The sequence below is a fragment of the Microcaecilia unicolor genome, chromosome 4 (assembly GCF_901765095.1).
Source record: "Microcaecilia unicolor chromosome 4, aMicUni1.1, whole genome shotgun sequence".
Classification (NCBI taxonomy): Eukaryota; Metazoa; Chordata; class Amphibia; order Gymnophiona; family Siphonopidae; genus Microcaecilia; species Microcaecilia unicolor.
In genome coordinates, this window is record NC_044034.1 from 100,846,875 (window position 1) to 100,870,044 (window position 23,170).

General features: G+C 40.7%; 1 protein-coding gene across 1 annotated transcript in view; it reads right to left on the minus strand.

Annotated features, from left to right (window-relative positions):
* Positions 1-23,170, minus strand: part of DGKH (diacylglycerol kinase eta) — a 676,008-nt gene that overhangs the window by 146,326 nt on the left and 506,512 nt on the right. Inside the window, 1 exon segment of the mRNA XM_030202410.1 lies at positions 3,452-3,728. Coding sequence (XP_030058270.1) covers positions 3,452-3,728 — 277 coding nt within the window.

Here is a 23,170-nt window from a genome sequence, read left to right on the forward strand (position 1 = left end):
TTTTTTATATTTTGTTTGCAAAATGCCGATTCCTGGGCCGACGCGGATGTTGACCCACATGTGAGAACAAGCAGCCTGCTTGTCCTCGGAGAATAAGAAGGTTTGTGCATACTTTTTCCTTGCAATGAGCAGAAGTGTACTTGAGGTGCAGTAAAACTTAGATTTGCATGAAAACTTCTGGATTTTCAAAAGTATACATGTAAAGTTTCTCACAAATGTTGTGTACACGCTACAGAAGGGATAAGTACGTTTATACAGTTTCAGTGGAGCAATTTGCAATCGAAAAATATGTACCTATTCTCCCGTGAAAATGGTTTTTAACGTATGCACAAACTTGCCACAGAAGTTTGGAAGCCTTGCTACAATATTACCCTCTAAGAGCTCAATTTTATACCTATTTGAGAAGCCCAAAAATGCACCAATTTTAATCTTAGTTTTATTAAGGCAACATAACCAACACTGTTTTTTTTCAGAACCAGCCCTTGTAGTGTTCACATCTTTTGATGCACACTTTTGCAGATACTCCAAAGTTGGTGTAAATGTGGGCATGTTCTCTACATGTTTACTTTTATTTATTTTATTTATTTATTGCATTTGTATCCCCCATTTTCCCACCAATTTGCGGGTTCAGTGTGGCTTACAATACATTGTAAATAATGGAAATACAATTTGTTACTATTCAGTTATGGATTACATTGTGAGAATTTAAGCGAAGGCAGAGTCGAGGTATCGTTGGGGAATAGGACAAGGAAAAGAACAATGGAACAATGGAAAGAGAACGGGAAATTAATAGGGTAATAGAACCTTAGCAAATGAACATTCGGTATAACATTTTTTGTGAGTGAAGGTTTTAGTGTGATAAAATTACGGGAGATGAGAGTTCAAAAAAGAATGTATTGGTGTATTTCTGGAACAGTAAGTGTGGACTTCATGTGTATTGATCCTTACAGTAAGTTTTATCAAAGAGATGAGTCTTTAGTAATTTGCGGAAGTTGGTTAGTTCGTGGATTGTTTTCAAGTTGCGCGGTAGTATATTCCAGAATTGCGTGCTTATGTAAGAAAAGGTTGATGCGTGCAGCGCCTTGTATTTTATGCCTTTGCAATTAGGGAAGTGGAGGTTAAGGAGAGTTCGAGATGATCTTTTAGCGTTCCTGGGTGGTAGGTCTATTAAGTCAGACATGTAGGCTGGAGCTTCACCGTGGATTATTTTGTGGACTAATGTGCATACTTTAAAAGTAATGCGTTCCTTGAGTGGGTGCCAGTGTAGCTTCTCTCGTAAGGGTTTTGCACTTTCGTATTTCGGTTTTCCGAAGATGAGTCTGGCTGCTGTGTTCTGGGCTGTTTGAAGTCTCCTCAGTATTTTCTCTTTACAACCTGCGTATAGTGAATTGCAGTAATCCAGATGGCTGATTACGAGGGTTGCACTAGGATGCGAAAGACGGATCTTGGGAAGAATGGTCTTATTCTTTTCAGTTTCCACATGCAGTAGAACATCTTTTTGGTTGTGTTGTTTGCATGGGTTTCGAGTGTTAGGTGGCGATCAATAGTGACTCCAAGGATTTTAAAGTTTCTGAGATTGGAAGGTTTAGTTTTGGTGTGTTTAAGGTGGTAAACTAATTCGTGTTGTATTGGGAGGTGAGTATTAGGCATTGAGTTTTTTCCGCGTTTAGTTTCAGTCGAAATGCATCTGCCCAGGTGTTCATGATGTGTAGACTTTGGTTAATTTCGTTGGATATTTCTTTGATATCTTGTTTGAAAGGTATGTATATTGTTACATCGTCGGCGTATATACATGGGTTGAGGTTATGATTTGATAGGAGTTTTGCCAATGGGATCATAATTATGTTGAAAATGGTTGGTGAGAGGGGTGATCCTTGCGGTACTCCACATTCAGGTATCCATGAATCGGATGTATTTGAGTTTGATGTGACTTGATATGAACGCAGGCTTAGGAACCCCTTGAACCAGTTTAGGACATTTCCTCCGATGCCAAAGTATTCAAGTATGTGCAATAGAATTCCGTGGTCGACCATATCAAAGGCACTTGACATGTCGAATTGTAGGAGAAGTATGTTGTTGCCGGTTGCGATTATTTGTTTGAATTTAGTCATTAGGGTAATTAGTACTGTTTCTGTGCTGTGGTTCGAAAGGAATCCTGATTAGGCATCATGTAGTATTGAGAACTTGTTTAAATAGTTTGTAAGTTGTTTTGTTACCATCCCTTTGGTTATTTTGGTTATTAGTGGTATGGATGCTACTGGTCTGTAATTGGTTATTTCGCTTGCGCTTTTCTTTGTATCTTTGGGTATTGGGGTGAGTAAGATTTTTCCTTTGGGAAGAGTCCGTTTTGTAGCATGAAGTTTACGTGGTTCGTTAGGTCTATTACAAATTGCCGAGGAGCTGATTTCATGAGGTTGTTTGGGCATTTGTCTAGTTTGCAGTAGGATTTAGCAAATCGTTTAAGTGTTTCAGAGATGAGGTCTTCTGATAATAATTCGAATTCGGTCCAGGTTCTGTCTGCTGGGTAAATTCCGTCTTCTGGGTCTAGACAGTCTAGAAGTGTGGCATATTCAATAGTGCTGGCGGGTATTTTAAGTCGTAGTTGTATAATTTTCTCCTTAAAGTGTTTCGCAAGGTTGTCGACATCTGGTATGTCTTTGCTGTTGTTTGTAGCTGGTGAGGTGTCTAGCAATTTATTCACAAGGTAGAAGAGTTTGTGTGTGTCTTTGTAGTTGGGTCCTATCATTGTTTTGTAATGTAGTCTTTTAGTCTGTTTTATGGTATATTTGTATTTCCTCCAAAGTAGTTTCCAGGCATTTAGTGTTTGTTCATCTTTCTTTTTGTTCCATGCACGTTCTAGTTTCCTGACATAATTTATAAATACATATACATACCACAACTCCTCCCTGCTCTTCCAAACTACACTCCTTGCAAGGCCTATAAGTGGCATACATATATGAAAAAGCCTTCTTGAATATCTGCTCCCTAACCCCTAGATTCTATAAAGCATGCCTAGAGATTCGGCACAAATTCTATAACAATTCACATAACTTAACAAGCTAATGAGTGCTGATAACAGCACTCAACAAGCAATAATAAGCACTAATTGGCACTGATTAAAATTTACATGCACAACTCACTAAGCATATTCTGTAATGAAGTGGGACAAACTTCTAACGCACGCAGGCAAAAAGGGGCATGGTTATGGGCAGGGAAATTGGCATTCTGTGGGCATTCCCATGCATAGTTATAGAATTTGGCCCAGTGCGTGTAAATCTACGTGCCAGGATTTACACCACGTTTTCACTGGTGTAAATGGACACGCGTAGTTTTACCCGCAGATTATAGGATACGGTTAGTCAGCACTGATTTCAGCACCAATATTTTAGGCGCCATATATAGAATCTTCCCCTAAATGTTTAACAAGCACCAGGGCACAACTGATGCACACCTTTTTCTGCTTGTTCAATGATTTGCCTTACTGCCTTCTTTAAACTGTTTGCCCGCAGCATTAACTGCTCTCGTGGTTTGAAGATTTTCTGAGTGGAAGACTTGGAAATGCTTTCTGTTAGCTGCTCCTTGCTCTCAGAAAAGGATTCTTCACTTGACAACTCTTCAGATTCTTCTTCTACAATAGGGGGAGTGGAGCGTGAAAGTACTGGAGCAGCCTGGGCTTCCGCATGAAGAGCCTGAAGCAGTAGGTCAAGCTTCTCATTCAATGTTGAGCACTGTTCCAAAAAAAAGACAGAAATATAACTTCTGCAGCAATTAGATCAAAAGCATTAACTTCTGTAATGAACTGAAATGAACAAGATAATGAAAGCTTAAAGAGATAGCCAATTAAGACACAAGCAATGTTATATTCTTGTATTAAAAAGAAAACAATAGTGACATGACTTCTATTTTAATATTATTTTAGAGGTTTCTAAAAAACAAATAACTCTTTGTCCACTGTCAATACATATTTAACAAGTTATATATTGCTTTACCAACAGTAGGTTATATTTTATGAACAAGAAAAGAGGAACAACGATAGTTCTCTTTTTCTTGTCTACAGAAAAACTTAACAAATGATTGGGATTAATATTCATATATACCAGAAAATCCTAAAGCAAATCCGCCCAAATTTGTACTGTGTGGGATCCTTAATTCTGTTACTAATGTATAGGGTGAGGCAAAAAAAAAGTAACCTCCCCCCCCCCAATTTTTTTGCTGTTTTCTCAGCAACTGCTTAGAAATTCAATGTGAAATTTTACAGCTTCATTTGCTGTTACTATCTACATTTCTGTAACTTCTCCATGTTTAAAGATAATCTCATTCCACTTGACACAAGCTCTTTAGCGTGACCACCCAGCGATTTTTATGCTTTCAAAAATGTTTGCACTGTAAAGCTACCATTATATGAAAAAAAGGGTTACCAGCTTACTGTTAATGATGTCATAATGACATAGATGTTTGTCTTTGGAGCAATGCATAGTATAATCTCTGGTTAAAAAAAAAAACCCCAAAACAAAACAAAAACACTTTCAACTTGTTTGTAAACATGAAATCAATACCTGGACACTCCACAATACAGATATGCAGTTCTCCTCCTCATACTGCTGTGTGTAATAAATGGCCATTTTGATCTCCTGATGTAGCTCATTCCATTCATTGTGTACATCAGCATTTTTAAGCTAAGGGCCCTACTTACTAAGGTGCGCTAGTGTTTTTAGTGTGTGCTAAAAATTAGCACACGCTAACGTTAGAGACACCCATCTATTCCTATGGGTGTCTCTAGCGTTAGTGTGCGCTAAAAATGTTAGCGCACCTATAGCGCGGCTTAGGAAACAGGGCCCTAAGTTTTTGGCTTTTTTTCATGACTATTCAGTTACTACTACTACTACTACTACTACTATTTAACATTTCTAAAGCGCTACTAGGGTTTAAGCAGCGCTGTACAATTACTACACACAGCAGTGTGAGAAGGGGAACTGTGTATTCATCTCATTATACTATATCAATCTTGCAACAATTAAGTACGTTTTGTTGAGGTCTTTTTTTCTCCACATTTTTTAAAAATATTGATATGATATAGTAACAGAATTAAGGGTTCCACAAATCACAAATTTGGGTGGATTTGTGTTAGGATTTTCTGAAATCTGCCTGTTCAAAACTCTTCTTTGATAAGTTAATATATACTTCCAAATATATTAATTTATGTACTTGATAGCAAAAATTAGAGTGCTCTCTTAGGGGCCCTTCTACTAAGCCATGGTAAAAAGAGGCCTGAGCTAGTTTTGGCACATAAATTGGCGCATGCTGGGCCATTTTTTACCTGGGTGGGAAAAAGACCTTTTTTAAAAAATGGGGCAGTAAATGGCCATGCACTAATATTAAAATTAGTACACGGCTATTTACTGACTGAGCCCTTACCATCACCTATTTAGGAGGTGCTAAGGGCTCACTCACTAATCCCACAGTAAATGAGCAACACACAGCAATGTGGCAGTGCTGCCGATTAACGCTGGGAATGCCCGTGCTGCGCCAACTTCAGAACTACCACCGGGCTCCCGTGCTACCCCAGCGGCAGGAGTGATTTGGTGTGCCCTACCTTACCTTTGTAAAAGGGCCCCTCAAACATTATCCCCCTACTTGTGCACACAATTTAATGTCAGTTGTACACACATCTCAATATTATTAGCTGCTAATTGGCATTAACTAGCAATTATAGGCTATGACTGGTGTTTTAAACTAGCAATTATAGGCTATGATTGGTGTTAGTGCTAATTGGCACTAATTAGCAGTTACACACATAATTGCCATTAGTTGGTATTCTATAAATTATGTGCATAAAATGAATCATGCACAATGCAAGGGGGCAGGGACAAGGGAGGGGCATGGGTGGATCAAGGAAGTACCCAACAGTAGCACACACAGTTTATAGTACACCTGCATTTACACACCTAACTGCCTATATTTAGGCACAGCTCAAACTTACATTTCCAAACCATAAACAGCATTTTTAAAGACTCATTGTGGATATGGCTTAAGTCATATTCACTTTGAAAATAAAGTACATTTTTTAATGACAATCAGAAGTTGTACAAAAACTGTTCATAAAGATGCTAACAAACCACTGCACCAATATGCTCCAGACCACTATATTCTTCATTGGTCATTTCTCATTTTCTTCCTTTCTTATATCCTTGTCTAGCGATTTGAAGTTTTGAAGAATATTGGTTTAAAACAAGAATATAAGAAAGTAAGAAAATTAGAAATGACCAATGAAGAATATAGTGGGTCTGGAGCACATCGCTGCAAAGGTTTGTTAGCACCTTTATGTACTGCTTCTGATTGTCATTCAAAAAAATATACTTTATTTTCAAAGTGAATATGACTTAAGCCATATCCACAATGAGTCTTTAAAAAAATGTTTTATGGTTTGGATATGTGAGTTTGAGGTTTATTTATTTACTCCAAACTGTGATTTATTATATTTAAGCACAAGCATTTACACCAGACATTGAGCTAGTGTAAGCATTTACCCCTAAAGTTATTCTATAACGGCAATTACACGCATAATTGCCGATACAGAATTCATGTTTAGCACGTTTTCTCCCAGTGTCTAATTTTAGGTATCCTTTTGAGAATTACCCTTATAAGGGCAATTATATAACAAATCATTTATATTTACATGCCAACTGTGCACCTAAATGTACAAAATACTGGCAAGTGGAGGTGTATTTTCAAAGCATTTTCAAAGTGGCATTTTCGATATGACGTATAAATCTGAATTTGGACGTTTTATACAAAACGTCCAAATTCTGAACAGGAAAGAAGGTAATTTTCAACAACAAAAAACAGCAATCTTTTTCTTTTGAAAATACTGTTTTGAAAAATGTTTTGTGATTTGGACGTTTTGTTTTTTTGGTCCATTTTTGAACAAAAAAACCTCCAAATGCAAAACATACAAAATCAAGCCATTAGGATACAGATCATAAGAAAAGTTTCAGTCACAGGAAAACATTCATATAGGATAACAAAATTCAAACTGCTGTAGAATCAGTCCTGTTACACTTGTGGAGGAAACTGTGAATTCTTCAAAACTCACCAGAAACCCACTGTACCCACATATAGGTGCCCCCTTCACCCGCAAGGGCTATGGTAGTGGTGTACAGTTGGGGGTAGTGGGTTTTGGGGAACTTAGCAGACAAGGTAAGGAAGCAATGGTGAGATGTGTACCTGGGAGCATTTTATGAAGTCCACTGCAGTGCCCCCTAGGGTGCCCTATTGCTTTCCTGGGATATCACTTTTCCATTATTCTAGCTGATGCCAAGCTTTCTATTTTTTATAACATCTGAGCCTTGTGTCTATTGTTTATCAGTAGATTTGGGCTTTGAATTCAGATCTATAGATAAAAAGGAGGTCTCATTATATTTATCTAAATACCAGAATGCTATTTTTCCATACTTCATAGCAAGAGTGTACTACAGTCCCTAATTACCTATCCCAATGCAACTGAAGCTTTTGCCTCCTCAGTGCATGTAAATGGTTTCATCCCTACGTAGATTCTCTGATGGAGTGTGAGGCTTTCTTTCCAACCAAAGCTTTTACCACACTCAGAACATATAAATGGTTTCACTCTATTATGGATTCTCTTGTGCATTGTGAGGTCTGCCTTCTACCTAAAGCCTTTACCACACTCAAGGCATGTATATTGTTTCACTGCAACATGGATTCTCTGATGGACTGGTCTAGCAATGAACCATAGCATCCATTCAGACGTTAAAACAGTTGCATATAGAAACTGTGGTAAAAAAAAAGTGTCATTGAGGACAGCCTCACAGTCCACCAGAGAATCCATGTTGGATTATAAGTTATTCAGGAAATTGTGAATGCCTACTTGGACATCCCAATTCCAGTGCAGATGTTCTATGTAAAATGGAGCTTAATATCAATTAAATCAACATCATCAGTGAGGGGTCTGTGAGTGGGCTCTATTGACCTGTCCTATTTCCTTTGGTTTATTTGTGATTATGTCGTCTTTGCTGTTATTTCATATTGGTTCCTCCCTATTGGTGGTCTTTCATACATAGACCAGGTTTTGTTTCTTATTATGTTACTGTATATTTTATTTCTGCTGTGTGAAATATAGGATTTCTTGAAAATATTTGGGCCGTTCACTAACGCTTAGCATATGCTAAATGCTGTACATCCTATTTTATACCTATGGGCTACGTGGCATTTATTGCATGCTAATGTCCATTAGTGCATGCTAAGCTTTAGTAAAAAGGCGCCTATATGGATAATTTAATAAAGTTTAAAAAAACCTAGGTTTCTCAAACAACATTGAAACATTGATGACTTCTCAATATCCAATGCTTTATAGACATACAATTTAATTTAGCATGAATCTGTACATTGAAGTATGAGAAAAGAGGTTACTGTTTCTGGAATAGGAAGAAATGTTCCACCATTCAAAATTCAATAAGCAGTTTTGGGTCATGATAAATATATTGCTCCCTGCCCTGCTGGATTGATGGAGAGTGGAAAAGGGTACTGCTGGACTGAGGGAGCCCTAGATCTTGGGGGGGGGGGGGGGGGGGGGGGGGGGGAATCCACAAAAGTTTGCCATGGCTTCATGGCAGTTAATGCAACCCTGATTGGAAGTAAATATAAATGCCTGAATGTACATTTTTGAAGTATACACACATTACTACTGCAAAACATAAAATATACATTTTTATTTATTAGAATTTATTTAGTGGCTTTGTGAAGAAATTCATCCAAGATGGTTTACAGCAAGAATAAGCCAAACAAAGGCAATAGACAATTATAGCAGCAAACATTCAAATAACAAATATTATGGCAGAGTATTACAATGTCAACACAATACATATTAAAATATCTTAATAGACAACATACGATATGAGCGGAAGTGCAACATATAGATAAACCAGTGTAACAGGAGTAAGATAGAAATAAAGGTGACTAACTTAAGGAAAAATGGCACATATAAAAAAAATAAAGATGCAGGAAAATGATTTCAGATAGGAGTGGAGAAGCATATAGCAACATAGCAGATGATGGCAGATAAAAATCTAAACAGTCTAAACAGTCCATCCAGTCTGCTTAACAATCACACTCATTATAAATTATTAATTAAACTATGCGTATACTTGATACTGATCTTACATAAGTAATGCCATACTGGGAAAAGACCAAGGGTCCATCGAGCCCAGCATCCTGTCCACGACAGCGGCCAATCCAGGCCAAGGGCACCTGGCAAGCTTCCCAAACGTACAAACATTCTATACATGTTATTCCTGGAATTTTGGATTTTTCCAAGTCCGTTTAATAGCGGTTTATGGACTTGTCCTTTAGGAATCCGTCCAACCCCTTTTTAAACTCTGCTAAGCTAACCGCCTTCACCACTTTCTCCGGCAACGAATTCCAGAGTTTAATTACACGTTGGGTGAAGAAAAATTTTCTCCGATTTGTTTTAAATTTACTACACTGTAGTTTCATCGCATGCCCCCTAGTCCTAGTATTTTTGGAAAGCGTGAACAGACGCTTCACATCCACCTGTTCCACTCCACTCATTATTTTATATACCTCTATCATGTCTCCCCTCAGCCGTCTCTTCTCCAAGCTGTATAGCCCTAGCCTCCTTAGTCTTTCTTCATAGGGAAGTCGTCCCATCCCCGCTATCATTTTAGTCGCCCTTCGCTGCACCTTTTCCAGTTCTACTATATCTTTCTTGAGATGCGGCGACCAGAATTGAACACAATACTCAAGGTGCGGTCGCACCATGGAGCGATACAACGGCATTATAACATCCTCACACCTGTTTTCCATACCTTTCCTAATAATACCCAACATTCTATTCGCTTTCTTAGCCGCAGCAGCACACTGAGCAGAAGGTTTCAGTGTGTTATCGACGACGACACCCAGATCCCTTTCTTGGTCCGTAACTCCTAACGTGGAACCTTGCATGACGTAGCTATAATTCGGGTTCTTTTTTCCCACATGCATCACCTTGCACTTGCTCACATTAAACATCATCTGCCATTTAGCCGCCCAGTCTCCCAGTCTCCCAGTCTCGTAAGGTCCTCTTGTAATTTTTCACAATCCTGTCGCGATTTAACGACTTTGAATAACTTTGTGTCATCAGCAAATTTAATTACCTCGCTAGTTACTCCCATCTCTAAATCATTTATAAATATATTAAAAAGCAGCGGTCCTAGCACGGACCCCTGAGGAACCCCACTAACTACCCTTCTCCATTGTGAATACTGCCCATTTAACCCCACTCTCTGTTTCCTATCCTTCAACCAGTTTTTAATCCACAATAGGACATTTCCTCCTATCCCATGACCCTCCAATTTCCTCTGTAGCCTTTCATGAGGTACCTTGTCAAACGCCTTTTGAAAATCCAGATACACAATATCAACCGACTCCCCTTTGTCCACATGTTTGTTCACTCCTTCAAAGAATTGAAGTAAATTGGTCAGGCAAGATTTCCCCACACAAAAGCCATGCTGACTTGGTCTCAGTAATCCATGTCCTCGGATGTGCTCTGTAATTTTGTTTTTAATAATAGCCTCTACCATTTTCCCCGGCACCGACGTCAGACTCACCGGTCTATAATTTTCCGGATCTCCCCTGGAGCCTTTTTAAAAATGGGCGTTACATTGGCCACCTTCCAATCTTCCGGTACCACGCTCGATTTTAAGGATAAGTTGCATATCACTAGCAGTAGCTCCGCAAGCTCGTTTTTCAGTTCTATCAGTACTCTAGGATGAATACCATCCGGTCCAGGAGATTTGCTACTCTTCAGTTTGCCGAACTGCCCCATTACGTCCTCCAGGTTTACCGTGAAGTCAGTAAGTTTCTCCGACTCGTCCGCTTGAAATACCATTTCCGACACCGGTATCCCACCCAAATCTTCCTCGGTGAAGACCGAAGCAAAGAATTCATTCAGTCTCTCCGCTACGTCTTTGTCTTCCTTGATCGCCCCTTTTACCCCTCGGTCATCCAGCGGCCCAACCGATTCTTTTGCCGGCTTCCTGCTTTTAATATACCGAAAAAAAAATTTTACTATGTTTTTTTTGCCTCTAATGCTATCTTTTTTTCATACTCCCTCTTGGCCTTCTTAATCTGCGCCTTGCATTTGCTTTGACACTCCTTATGCTGTTTCTTGTTATTTTCAGACGGTTCCTTCTTCCAATTTCTGAAGGCGTTTCTTTTAGCCCTAATAGCTTCCTTCACCTCACTTTTCAACCAGGCCGGGTGTCTTTTGGACTTCCGTCTTTCTTTTCTAATTTGCGGAATATGTATGGCCTGGGCCTCCAGGATGGTATTTTTGAACAGCGTCCACGCCTGTTGTACAGTTTTTACTCTCTCAGTTGCCCCCCTAAGTTTTTTTTTACCGTTCTTCTCATTTTATCATAGTCTCCTTTTTTAAAGTTAAACGCTAACGTATTTGACTTTCTGTGTACAGTTACTTCAAGGTCGATGTCAAAACTGATCATATTATGGTCACTGTTATCAAGCGGCCCCAGTACCATAACGTCCCTCACCAGATCATGCGCTCCACTAAGGACCAAGTCTAGAATTTTTCCTTCTCTCGTCGGCTCCTGCACCAGTTGCTCCATAAAGCTGTCCTTGAGTTCATCAAGGAATTGTATCTCTGTAGCGTGTCCCGATGTTACATTTACCCAGTCTATATTTGGATAATTGAAGTCACCCATTATTATCACATTGCCCATTTTGTTCGTGTCTCTGATTTCTTTTACCATTTCTGTGTCTACCTGCTCATCCTGGCGAGGCGGATGGTAGTACACTCCTATCACCATTTTTTTTCCCTTTTATACATGGAATTTCAACCCACAGTGATTCAAAGGTGTGATTTGTGTCCTGCTGAATTTGTAATCTATCTGAGTCAAGGCTCTCGTTAATATACAATGCTACCCCTCCACCAGTCCGGTCCACCCTATCATTACGATATACTTTGTACCCCAGTATGACAGTGTCCCACTGGTTATCCTCCTTCCACCAGGTCTCAGTAATGCCTATTATATCCAATTTTTCATTTAGTGCAATATATTCCAACTCTCCCATCTTATTTCTTAGACTCCTAGCATTTGCATATAGACATTTCAGAGTATGTTTGTTGTTCTTATTTGCATGATGCTTAGTACCTGACACTATTGATTTGACATCTTTTGTCTGATCTTTAGTTGTATTTAAGGGCACCTGGCCTACCACGGTCTGTTGTGCAACCTCACTATCCAGAAACCCTATCTTCCCTGTTTGTGAGGTATCTTTGCAAGATACCTTTTCCCGAACCATGCGCTTTTGAGCGACTGTCGGCCTTCCCCCCAAGCGACTGTCGGCCTTCTTTGTCATTTTTGAGGACACATATTGTAGAAGTCTGCCCAGTGCTGCCTTTACATACCAACTACTGGTATCCTGCTCTGTCTTGCCATCTATGGGACTCAAGACTGTAGAAGTCCACATGACATTGGACTTAGTTCCTCACAGTTGGAGTCACTATCTAAGCACCACTCAACCCATCAATACAAATGCAGCCATTTTAGTTTTGTTTTTAAACCAACCTCTTTCTAATTAGGAATCCACTATGTTTATGCAATGGCCTTTTTGAATTTTGTCAACATTTTTGTCTTCACCACCTCCCTCAGGGCATTCCAGGCATTGACCACCCTCTCCGTGAAAAACTATTTCCTGACATTATTCCTAATTCTATTACCCCACAACCTCAATTCACGTCCTCTAGTTTTACCATCTTTAGAAAAGATCTATTTGAATATTAATACCTTACAAGTTTTGAAGCGCCTGCAACATATCTCCGTAGCCCTATCCCTCCTTTCCTCTAAGGTATATGTATTTAGGCCTTCCAGTCTCTTCTCTTATGTCTTTTGGCAAAAAACCCATAACATGCTTGTCACCTTCCTCTGAACTGCTTCAAGTCTTTTTACGTCCTTAACAAGATACGGCCTCCAAAACTGAATGCAATACTCCAACTGGGGCCTCACCAGACTTGTACAGTGGCATCATCATCTTCTTTCATTTGCTGTTATGACTCTCCCAGCATCCGTCTGGCTATGGTCACTGCCTTGTCACAGTGTTTCATCGCCTTAAGATCCTTGGACACCATCACCCCAAGGTCGGTCTCCTTGTTTATGCATATCAGCCTCCATCCTCTGTACTTCTTCGAATTAAACTTTAACTGCCTAACACTAGACTATTCTTTTAACTTCTGCAGATTGCATTTCATGTTGCCCACTCCCACTGAGATGTCTATTCTATTGCAAATCTTGGTATCATCCACAAAAAGGCAAACTTTACCTTTTACCCTTCAGCAATGTCGCACACAAATATACTGAATAGAATTGGCCCCAGCACTGATCCTTGAGGCACTCCTCTACTCACCTTTCTTGCCTCCAATTTAATTCCATTCACCACCACCCTCTGACATCTGTCAGTCAACCAGTTTCTAATCCAGTTCACCACCTTGGGTCCTAACTTCAGCCTGTTGAGTTTATTCAAGATCATCCAATGAAGAATTGTGTCAAAGGCTTTGATGAAATTCAAGTAGACTACACCTAGCGCATGTCCTCAATCAATTCTCTAGTCACCCAGTCAAAAAAAATCAATTGATTTGTTTGGTATAATTTACCTTTGGTAAAACCATGTTGCTTCAGATCATGTAACCCATTGGATTCCAGGGAATTCACTATCCTTTCCTTCAGCAGTGCTTCCAACTATGTCTACAACACACACACATAAGTAGCACCTGTTCTAAAATCACTACTTATAAATGTATAAGGATTTCATGTATAAACCTTCTAAAATTGTCTCCTTAGTGTTTCTGATTGATTGCTATAGATTGTGGCTTCCCAAACTGTGGATCATGACCCCAAATGGCTTTGGAAGACCTAGTTAAGGGTTGTGACCTAGTTGGGCCCTCCATAAGAAAGTCATTGGCCAGTACCTCCAGGGAGTCATGGGTTTTCTATGGCCAAATGAATGGGGTCATGGACACAGAAAGACAGATAAGCATTGCTGTAGATGATGAGCTTGCTCACTACTGAAATTTTATTGAGTGCTGTTTACGATTCCTCCTTTGAATTTTCATTTCCTCTTTACTTTTCCTTAGTGTAGTGAAACCCTCACATTTGCCATGGATCCTCCCATACTGTGGACTGTGTCAGGCTTCATAGGAGTTCTATATGTATTGTTACACAGAAAATATTTCTTTGTACTTGATATATACGGTATATGTACCCTAATAGCAATCAAGTTTTCTCGACTTATGAATTAAATATAAATAAAAAATAATTTCTCAATAGAAAAAGCTCTCTGGTTCTAATATTCAAAAAAAATGAAGCTCTTAATTTAGACTCATAAGTTAGGCTCTGAGGCAGAAGGAAACTAATCTGTTTGATTTTTGGAAACTGGGCTCACAAGGCTATGCTGGGAATTAGATTTTCCAAAGGTTCAGAAGGCTCCCTAAGTATCCAAGGCCTTCATTCAGTCCTTTTCTATTTTTGGCCTCACAGAGTTTGTCTGTTTTTCTTTATATTTAAAACTATTTACATGTTCATGTTTATACTGCTTTGGTATTGAATTCCTCTACCACAGGCTGATATAATGATCCCTGATATAAGGATTACTTGTTTTTATTTCCTCTTATTTATTTCTTTCAAAGAGCTTGATATACCGCCAAGTACCAAGAAATGGCTTCAGAGCGGTTTACAATAACATAACAAGCTACAAGGAAGAATTAGTGGTGGGCAGAATAGGCAAGGATTTTACATTTTTCTCAGTCCTAGTAATAGATAAATTCTTCTTCTTTTCTTTATACGTGCACCAACACAGATTGTCAACTATGGTCAATGCTCTCTACATGGGCAAAAGGTATAATTGTTCTAGGTATGGGTGTTTTTATTAGAGACATCTATTCACGGGATAGAGAGGGTTCTGCAACTCCCTATTTATGTGTCCCTCCAGGACCCACCTTGCCTCAACTAGCTCGGACTTAGCAGGAAACCCTTTGTAAGCTGTAACCTGCCATTGTGCTAATTATGAGATCTGCAGAGTGCCTGCACCTGATGATTTCTGTACGCATTATACTACAAAGAGTTTGAATGTCTCTAATTGTTATTTTTGTGCCCATGCAAGAGCAGAACCAACAGTAGTTCCCTTCCCTTTAGATCTCTACAATGATCCAGATGGTTTTTGGTGTATGTTAGAGCTACTACAGGTGACAACTGAAACCAATCAGTCTTGTCAACACCTTGACAAACATCACCCCTACCTACCCCCTCGGCTGAGGGTTCCACCTGCATTCAGGATTCCAGATCCTGCTACCAGATATCATACATGTCTGGAACGCTATGGGGTGAAAAATACACGGTTTCTAGGAAATTTGACCAATTGTAATACTACCCTAGAAAAAGGGACTCTGCGAAATCTAAATCTCACAGACTTTTCACAGGCTAGAGCAGATATATGGTGGTATTGTGGAACCCACACTATCTATCATACGCTCCACAGGAGTTGGACAGGCAGATGTGCTTTAGTCAAATTGGTAATTCCCATCATTATAGCATCCTTACTCCCTCCTCATAGCAGCTCTTCCTCACGAGTGAAGAGAAATGCAATGCCTGGATCCTTTGATGATCGAGTCTATATAGATGCAATTGGAGTCCCAAGAGGGGTTCCTGATGAGTTCAAAGCTAGAAACCAGATAGCTGCAGGGTTCGAATCAGCCTTCTTTTGGTGGGCGACGATTAACAAGAATTTAGACTGGATAAACTATATATACTATAACCAGCAGAGATTTGTGAATTATACCAGAGATGCAGTTCAAGGAATTGCAGCACAGTTAGACGCCACTAGCCGAATGACGTTAGAAAACAGATTATTGCTTGACCAGATTCTGGCAGCGGATGGCGGAGTGTGCCGCAAGATTGGTACACAGTGTTGCACCTTTATCCCCAACAATACTGCTCCAGATGGATCGATCACCAGAGCTTTGGAAGGCTTAACTTCACTGTCATAGGAATTGGCAGAGAACTCTGGTGTCGACACATCTTGGACTGGTTGGTTGGATAAAGCTTTTGGTAAATGGAAGACATTTATCATTTCAGCAGCCACCACCATAATCATAGTAGTAGCAATTTTTGTATTAGTAGGATGCTGCATAATCCCTTGTGCTAGAGGCTTAGTAGAACGCTTAATTGAAACCGCAATAATGAAAAAGACAACAGCAGAACAATATACCCTGTACGAAAATCTCCTTCCCAACACCACAGGAGATAACACATTGGACTATCTCCCTATGAGATGGACCAATCGCTATGCAAATGCTAGAGACACTGTAGAAATGTCTGCAACCGTATAATCAAGTAATAGCACACAGGGGTACAATATAAAGCTTTATGAAATAATGTGATCAATGATCAAAATATCTACATAATCTATGCAAATGTATACTTAAGATATAATCAGTATATAATCAAGGAATTTATGATTAGTAACAAGATATACTCACATAGGTAAGAGTAAGATAGAACCTGCATATTAAAAGGTAGAAGAAAAATATTATTATTGTAATTATAGGTTGTTGTTTAACCATAGATATAGATAAGAAGAATGGAGATAATAGAACTGGTGCCAAGATGGTAATCTCACACCAAACAGATCTGATTGTATCGGTTTACATTTAAGACTCTGAAAATTCGATAGCTTTATAGAATACCTTCTGGAATGGATGGTACCATGGTACATTAACCCTGTTGTCACCCTATGGGATAGGGTGAAGAGGGGAATGTTAATATGTGTTCTAGCTTGAGACCTATCCATTGGAATGGTGGTGGGCGAAGCTACATAGCTTTACACAGCAGAAAAGCACTGACAAGGCCTGATAACAAGCTAATGGCCTCACATTTGAAAGTCTGCAAAAGCAGGTCTGAATGATGAGTCTTGACAAAACCAGGTACAAGTTTCTGATAGAATGTAGCACCTATAATGTAGGAAAAATGGATAAAAATGGATAAAAGTTTGGTTTTTAAAATAGGGTTTGTTTTTCTATGTGATGGCACACAGATTATGAGAAGTGAAACTGATATATTAAGATATTAGGATATTTTTGAAAAAAAAGAAAGATAAGATGTATACAAGAGCGGAAAGGTTGCAATGTCTTGTACAAGCTAAAACGGAAAGAACAGATGGGCTAAGATGGGCATCTGACCGGATGTTGCAATGTCTTGTAAAAGCTAAAAAGGGAAAGAACAGATGGGTTGAGATGTGCACCTGACCGGATAGGAATTAAAAATTAATGCAGAGGTTGTGCAATAAACAGTGAATTCTATTAAGACTTGTGCCTATAAAAGAGAGAAGATTTGGGCAGATTTTTGGAACATTTCCCCGACGGCAGAGCTCTGTCCAATTGAACTCAGAATCTGATGAATGTACTGAATTGAATTGAAGATTTACATTTGGTAAGAAATAAAACTTAACTCTCTTTCTAAACTCTGTCTTTGTCTTTATTTCTAATCATTCTTTACCTGTCATTTATTCTACAAAGTTAACCACACACAAGACCCTAATTACTTTGAGTAGATTTTCAATAGAATATATGTGGGAGCATAAATGGCCAAAGATTCACTTAAATCCTCATAGACAGGAAATTGTGGTTATGGGAATAAGTTTTGAACTCCGCCTTCTGATGCCTGCACAACAGAGATATCCCTGGGAAGGGATATCAATGAAATTCAGGGAGGCATTCCAACAAATAGTGCAGGCACAAACCCTCTTTACACTTCCGTGTGGACGGATCCCACGGGGGTCTACGGAGGGAAGGGATGCAGATAAACAACATCTATTCACGGGATAGAGAGGGTTCTGCAACTCCCTATTTATGTGTCCCTCCAGGACCCACCTTGCCTCAACTAGCTCGGACTTAGCAGGAAACCCTTTGTAAGCTGTAACCTGCCATTGTGCTAATTATGAGATCTGCAGAGTGCCTGCACCTGATGATTTCTGTACGCCAATAAAGGTATATTGCTTCTAGTTTTTGTGTGTCGTTCTGTTTACTATTTTTGTGGTTTATTCATACATGCCATACAAAAACTTCAAGGAACCTACTATATTGTAAGCAGCTGCTATATGTCTGTGTCATTTGGAGGGGCATTTTCATGTGACATCTAAATCCAACTTTGGATGTTTTGATAAAAACGTTCAAAAATCAAATAGTGAAAATGACCATTTTCAAACCAGAAAAATGTCTCTCTTTTTTCTTTGAAAACGACCATTTCCTAAATATTGTTGTGCTTAATATGTCTATCTTTTTGGACAATTTCCACCCCCCTCCAAAAAAAAAACATCCAAGTAAAAAAATGCACAAGCCATTGGGATGTAGGAGCAGCCAGCTTTCCTAGTAGACTGGCCACACGGGCATCCCGGCAGAGCAGTGGGGCACCCCTAGGGGGCCCTGCAATAGACTTCACATAACAGGTCCCAGGTACACATCTCAACATTCCCCCTTATACTGTATGGTGAGCCCTTCAAAACCCACAAAAGATCTACTGTACCCAACTATGCACCACTACAATAGGCTTTATGGCTGTAGGTGTCACCTATATGTGGTAGGTAAAGTAGGATTTGGGGGGTTGGGGGGGGGGGCTGACACTTTCCACCACAAGTGTAATAGTCAGAGTGGATTATGGACTTGGGTCACCTCTACAGTACACTGCACCCACCACTAGCCTACTCCAGGAATCTGCTTGCTGCTCTATTAGGACTGGCCATAACATCTGAAGCTGTCATAGAGTCTGGTATGTACTGTTTCATTTACATCTTTGTGGGGTAGGGTGGGAGGGGGGTCAGTGATCACTGAAGGAGTAAGGGGGTATCATTCCTTTATTCCTGCAGTGGTCATCTGGTCATTTTGGGCACTTTTTTGTGACTTAGTCGTGATTGAAACAGGTCTAGGTCAAAATGTCCAACTTATAGCCCTGAATGTTTTTGTTTTGTTCCATTATGGCAGAAAAACATCAAAGTGTTAGGAATGTTCAGATCCCACCCTTAACACGCCCCCTTGTGGTCTGAACTCATTTCTGACAGACTTCATAGAAAAACATCTAAAAATTGGTTTTGAAAATACTAATTTGGACATTTTTGCAAGAAAGATGTGTACCACAGGGGGAGGGGATACTACAACAGTGAGCCTATGTTTATGCACTTACAGATTGCCTATTCTACATAGGAAAGCAGGCATCTGTTTTACTTCATAGAATACTACAGTAACGTAACATACTGTATATTTAGGACTATAAGACACACTTTTTCCCCCAAAATTTTGGAGGAAAATGTGGGTGCGTCTTATAGTCCGAATGTAGTGTACCTGCTCGCTGTGTGTGTGTGTGTGGGGGGGGGGGGGGGGCGGCAGGGCCGGACTTAGACCGAGGCGAGCGTTGCGACTGCATAAGGCCTCATGCTCAAATGGGCCCCGTGCGGTGCACCTCAATTTTGCCCAGTGCTTTTTTTGTGAGGTCCGGCTCATTTGCCCATTCCCTTCCGTTCGTGCACCCGTGCTCCCTGTTTTGAAATCTTTCATTTACCCGAAGTCGCGGCGAACCAGCAGTAAAAGCAGCAGGCAGGCTCGCCTTCTCGTCGCTTCCCTTCCCTCTCAGCGCATCCTGCCGTCCTCTGATGTAACTTCCTTTCCGCAAGGGCGAGACACGCTGAGAGGGAAGGGAAGCGACGAGGAGGCGAATCTGCCTGCCTGCCTGCTGCTTTTACTTACTGCTGGTTCGCCGCGACTTTGGGTATGTAAATTAAAGATTTCAAGGCAGGGAGCACAGTTGCACGAACGGAAAGTCAGGGAGCTGAGGGTGGACAGGCAGGCAGGCGGGCAGGGGTTTGAACGAATTGCTGGACAGGGGGAGGGGAGAAGAATTGCTGGACATGGAGGGGAGGGGAAGGCAGGGGAGAGAGGAGAATCATTGGACATGGATGGCAGGGGAGGACAAATTCCACTGCAGAGCCACACAGGTTGTGCAAAACTGCTGTCCCCATACAAGAGTGTTACACAACCTGTGGTCCTCCAGCAGATATCCACCACACTTTTTGCTTCAAAATTTGTTTTCCTATTTTCCTCCTCTAAAACCTAGGTATGTCTTATGGTCCGGTGCTGTTACGCTCTGCTACACTTCTCCAGGATGGGTTGGTTTCTGTTTCCTAACCTAGCAGCCGTCATCCGGGTTGGATCATGGACAGCAGCCATCTTGGCTAGCTCAGGAGGGGGCAGCCATCTTGGAGTAACGAGGTCAGGAAGGAAGCCCATATTTGGATGTAGGCACCTCTGCTGATGGGGGCAGCCATCTTGGAACAGCTGCTCATGGTTGAGCCTAATTCCTGCTCTATTTAAAGCCCTGTTTCCAGTCCTTCCATGCTTCGGCTTCTATTCGCTTAGAGGTTGTGGTCTTCATCTGTTCTAGTGTTTGCCTGTGTTCCTGACCTTGGATTGTTTACTGACCACGCGTTGTGTTGCTGCCTGCCCAGACTTTCGGATTGCTCTCTGTTTTGCTGTTTCACTGACTCTTTGCTCCTGGACTGTGTCTGCCTGCCTGCCAGCCTGGTCAGCTGTTGTGCAACCCCGCCGGTTCCAGAAGTCCTGGTGGCCACCTGCACCTGGGGGCTCAACTCCCAGGGAACGTTGGTTGCTCCCCAGGTGAAGCTAGGGGTTGTCTGGCTGCATGATCGAGTGCGGTGCCACTTCATCTTCGCTGTGCTCAGTCGGGGCACAAGGGCTCACATTCACCAGGTCATAACAGGTGCGTCTTATAGTCCGAAAAATATGGTACCTATAATTTAGGCACAACAACCTATGCCAGCCATAGAGCTGATGTAAGTGCTCATGCCTAAATGCTGTAACTTATAGTATTCTATAGTTACTACCATACTCCACCCAGACTCCCAACTATATGTATGGAATAGTGCTTATGTGGTTTTTTGGCATTTATGCACATTATCCCCCAGATTCTGTAGCAAACTAACTAGTTAATGAGCTAACAATCAATTATTGATGTTAATTAACACTAATTTGGACTTAAATGCGGATCTGCCTATGTGCTATAATGCTGTGCAGGCAAAGTGTCTCACAAGCAATCCAAAAAGGGGAATGGCCATGAGAGGGGCATTTCAAACATTTCTGGATAGTGTTGTAGAATACCAGGGTTATACGCCCAACTTCTGTGCCAAGATTTACTTCATGTTTCATTAGGCGCAAGTCCTTGCACCCAAAGTTGGGCATGGGAATCCACACTAAGTTCTGTTCTATAAAGGGCACTCAGCCTGGATTGCTCTTTATAAAATACCATTTAGAGTTTATTTTTTTCCAGTGCCTGTCACGAAACTCCTAGAGCCCACCTGGGGGGGTTAACCCTGCGGTCACCTACAGGGTCTGTCACAGCACTGCTCAGGTCTGCTACCACCTGCGCAACTGCTCTACGATGGCATACAGTGTACTCTGGGTGAGTCTCCCACCCACAAGTTATTTTCCCGGTGGTTTCTAAGGACACTGGGGCCATATTCCCAGAGGTCCCACAGTTCCCAGAAAGAACCTACAGACCAAAACATAAACCACCAGGATTCTTAGTCAGTCCAGAACAACAGAGTCAATAAACTAATAAGGTTTACTGTCGGGAAATTGAACCGTGAACAGTAAGAGGAAAAAATGGTAAATATAGCAACAATAACAGGTAAATCAAACAGGTATTAATATTCAAACTAACTAAAAATGTGTTCACTACCTGAGTAGTACCTGGGAAGTTCAGGAAATATAGTAGAGGAGTGGCCTAGTGGGGAGTGGAGGAGTGGCCTAGTGGTTAGAGCACCGGTCTTGAAATCCAGAGGTGGCCAGTTCAAATCCCACTGCTGCTCCTTATGATCTTGGGCAAGTCACTTAACCCCCCATTGCCTCAGGCACAAACTTAGATTGTGAGCCCTCCTGAGACAGAGAAATTATTATTATTATTTATTGCATTTGTACCCCACATTATCCCACCTTTTTGCAGGCTCAATGTGGCTTACAGAGTAAGGTTATGATAAAGTCAGTACATGATTTAAATACAGTTGATCATAAGCTGAGGTAAGGGAGGTGATAGATGGGCTGATGTTGGGTAGGTTGTTTGAGAAATGTTTTAGGTGTGTTTGGGTGATTTGGGGGATGAATTGTTTCATTGAGGGTGATTATTGTAAGTTTTGTTAAAGAGGTGTGTTTTCAGAGCTTTGCGGAAGCTGGTTAGATTGGAAATATCAGTATACCTGAATGTAACTCACCTTGAGCTACTACTGAAAAGGAGTGAGCAAAATCTAAATAAATAAATAAATAAATAATAAATAGTCGCTCACAGGTTATAAAATATAACTGCTCACAGGGCCTCAATGAAGAGATCTTTCTCTCTCCTCTCCCTATCTGAGACTAAAAATTATCTCACATTTTAGGCGAGAAAAAACTGCCACTTCTGTAAAAGCTTTACAAAAAAAGACAGTCACCATCTATCTGCTGGCTAAATAAGGGAAATACATTAGGGAGTAAATATATCGTACTTTCACATAAGAAGTTACAAACATAAATCCCCTGTTTCGTCACACCTCCCCTCTTGAAGAGAGATCCCGGACTGCAGCCTCTTCAGTTCACTGGTCGGGTCTCAACAGTCTAGTGTCAAAGCAGTTCTGGCTCTTCATTCCTGGACAGTCCATCAGCTTCGCCATATTCACTGCCCTTCTAGTGCTGTCTGGTGAAGCTGTACATCTGCAGGGACAGGATCCACCAGAGTAGTTTTCCATTCTCTCCTGAGACTTTTTAAAGCCAGACCAATGGATTGTGATCTGTGATGACAGTAAAGTCTCACCCATACAGGTATGGTTGCAGTTTCTTAAGGGCCCACACTAAGGCCAACCCTTCTTTTTCAATAGTGGCATTGGTAACCTCTCTGTCAAGAAGCTTGCAATTCAGGTAAACAATGGAGTGCTCCTCCCCTCTGCTATTCACTTGAGTGAGTATAGCCCCAGTGCTATATGTCAAGGCACCAGTTTCTTTGTTGGAAATCAGGTGCAACTAATACAGGAGCAATCTGTTTTTGGAAGGCCG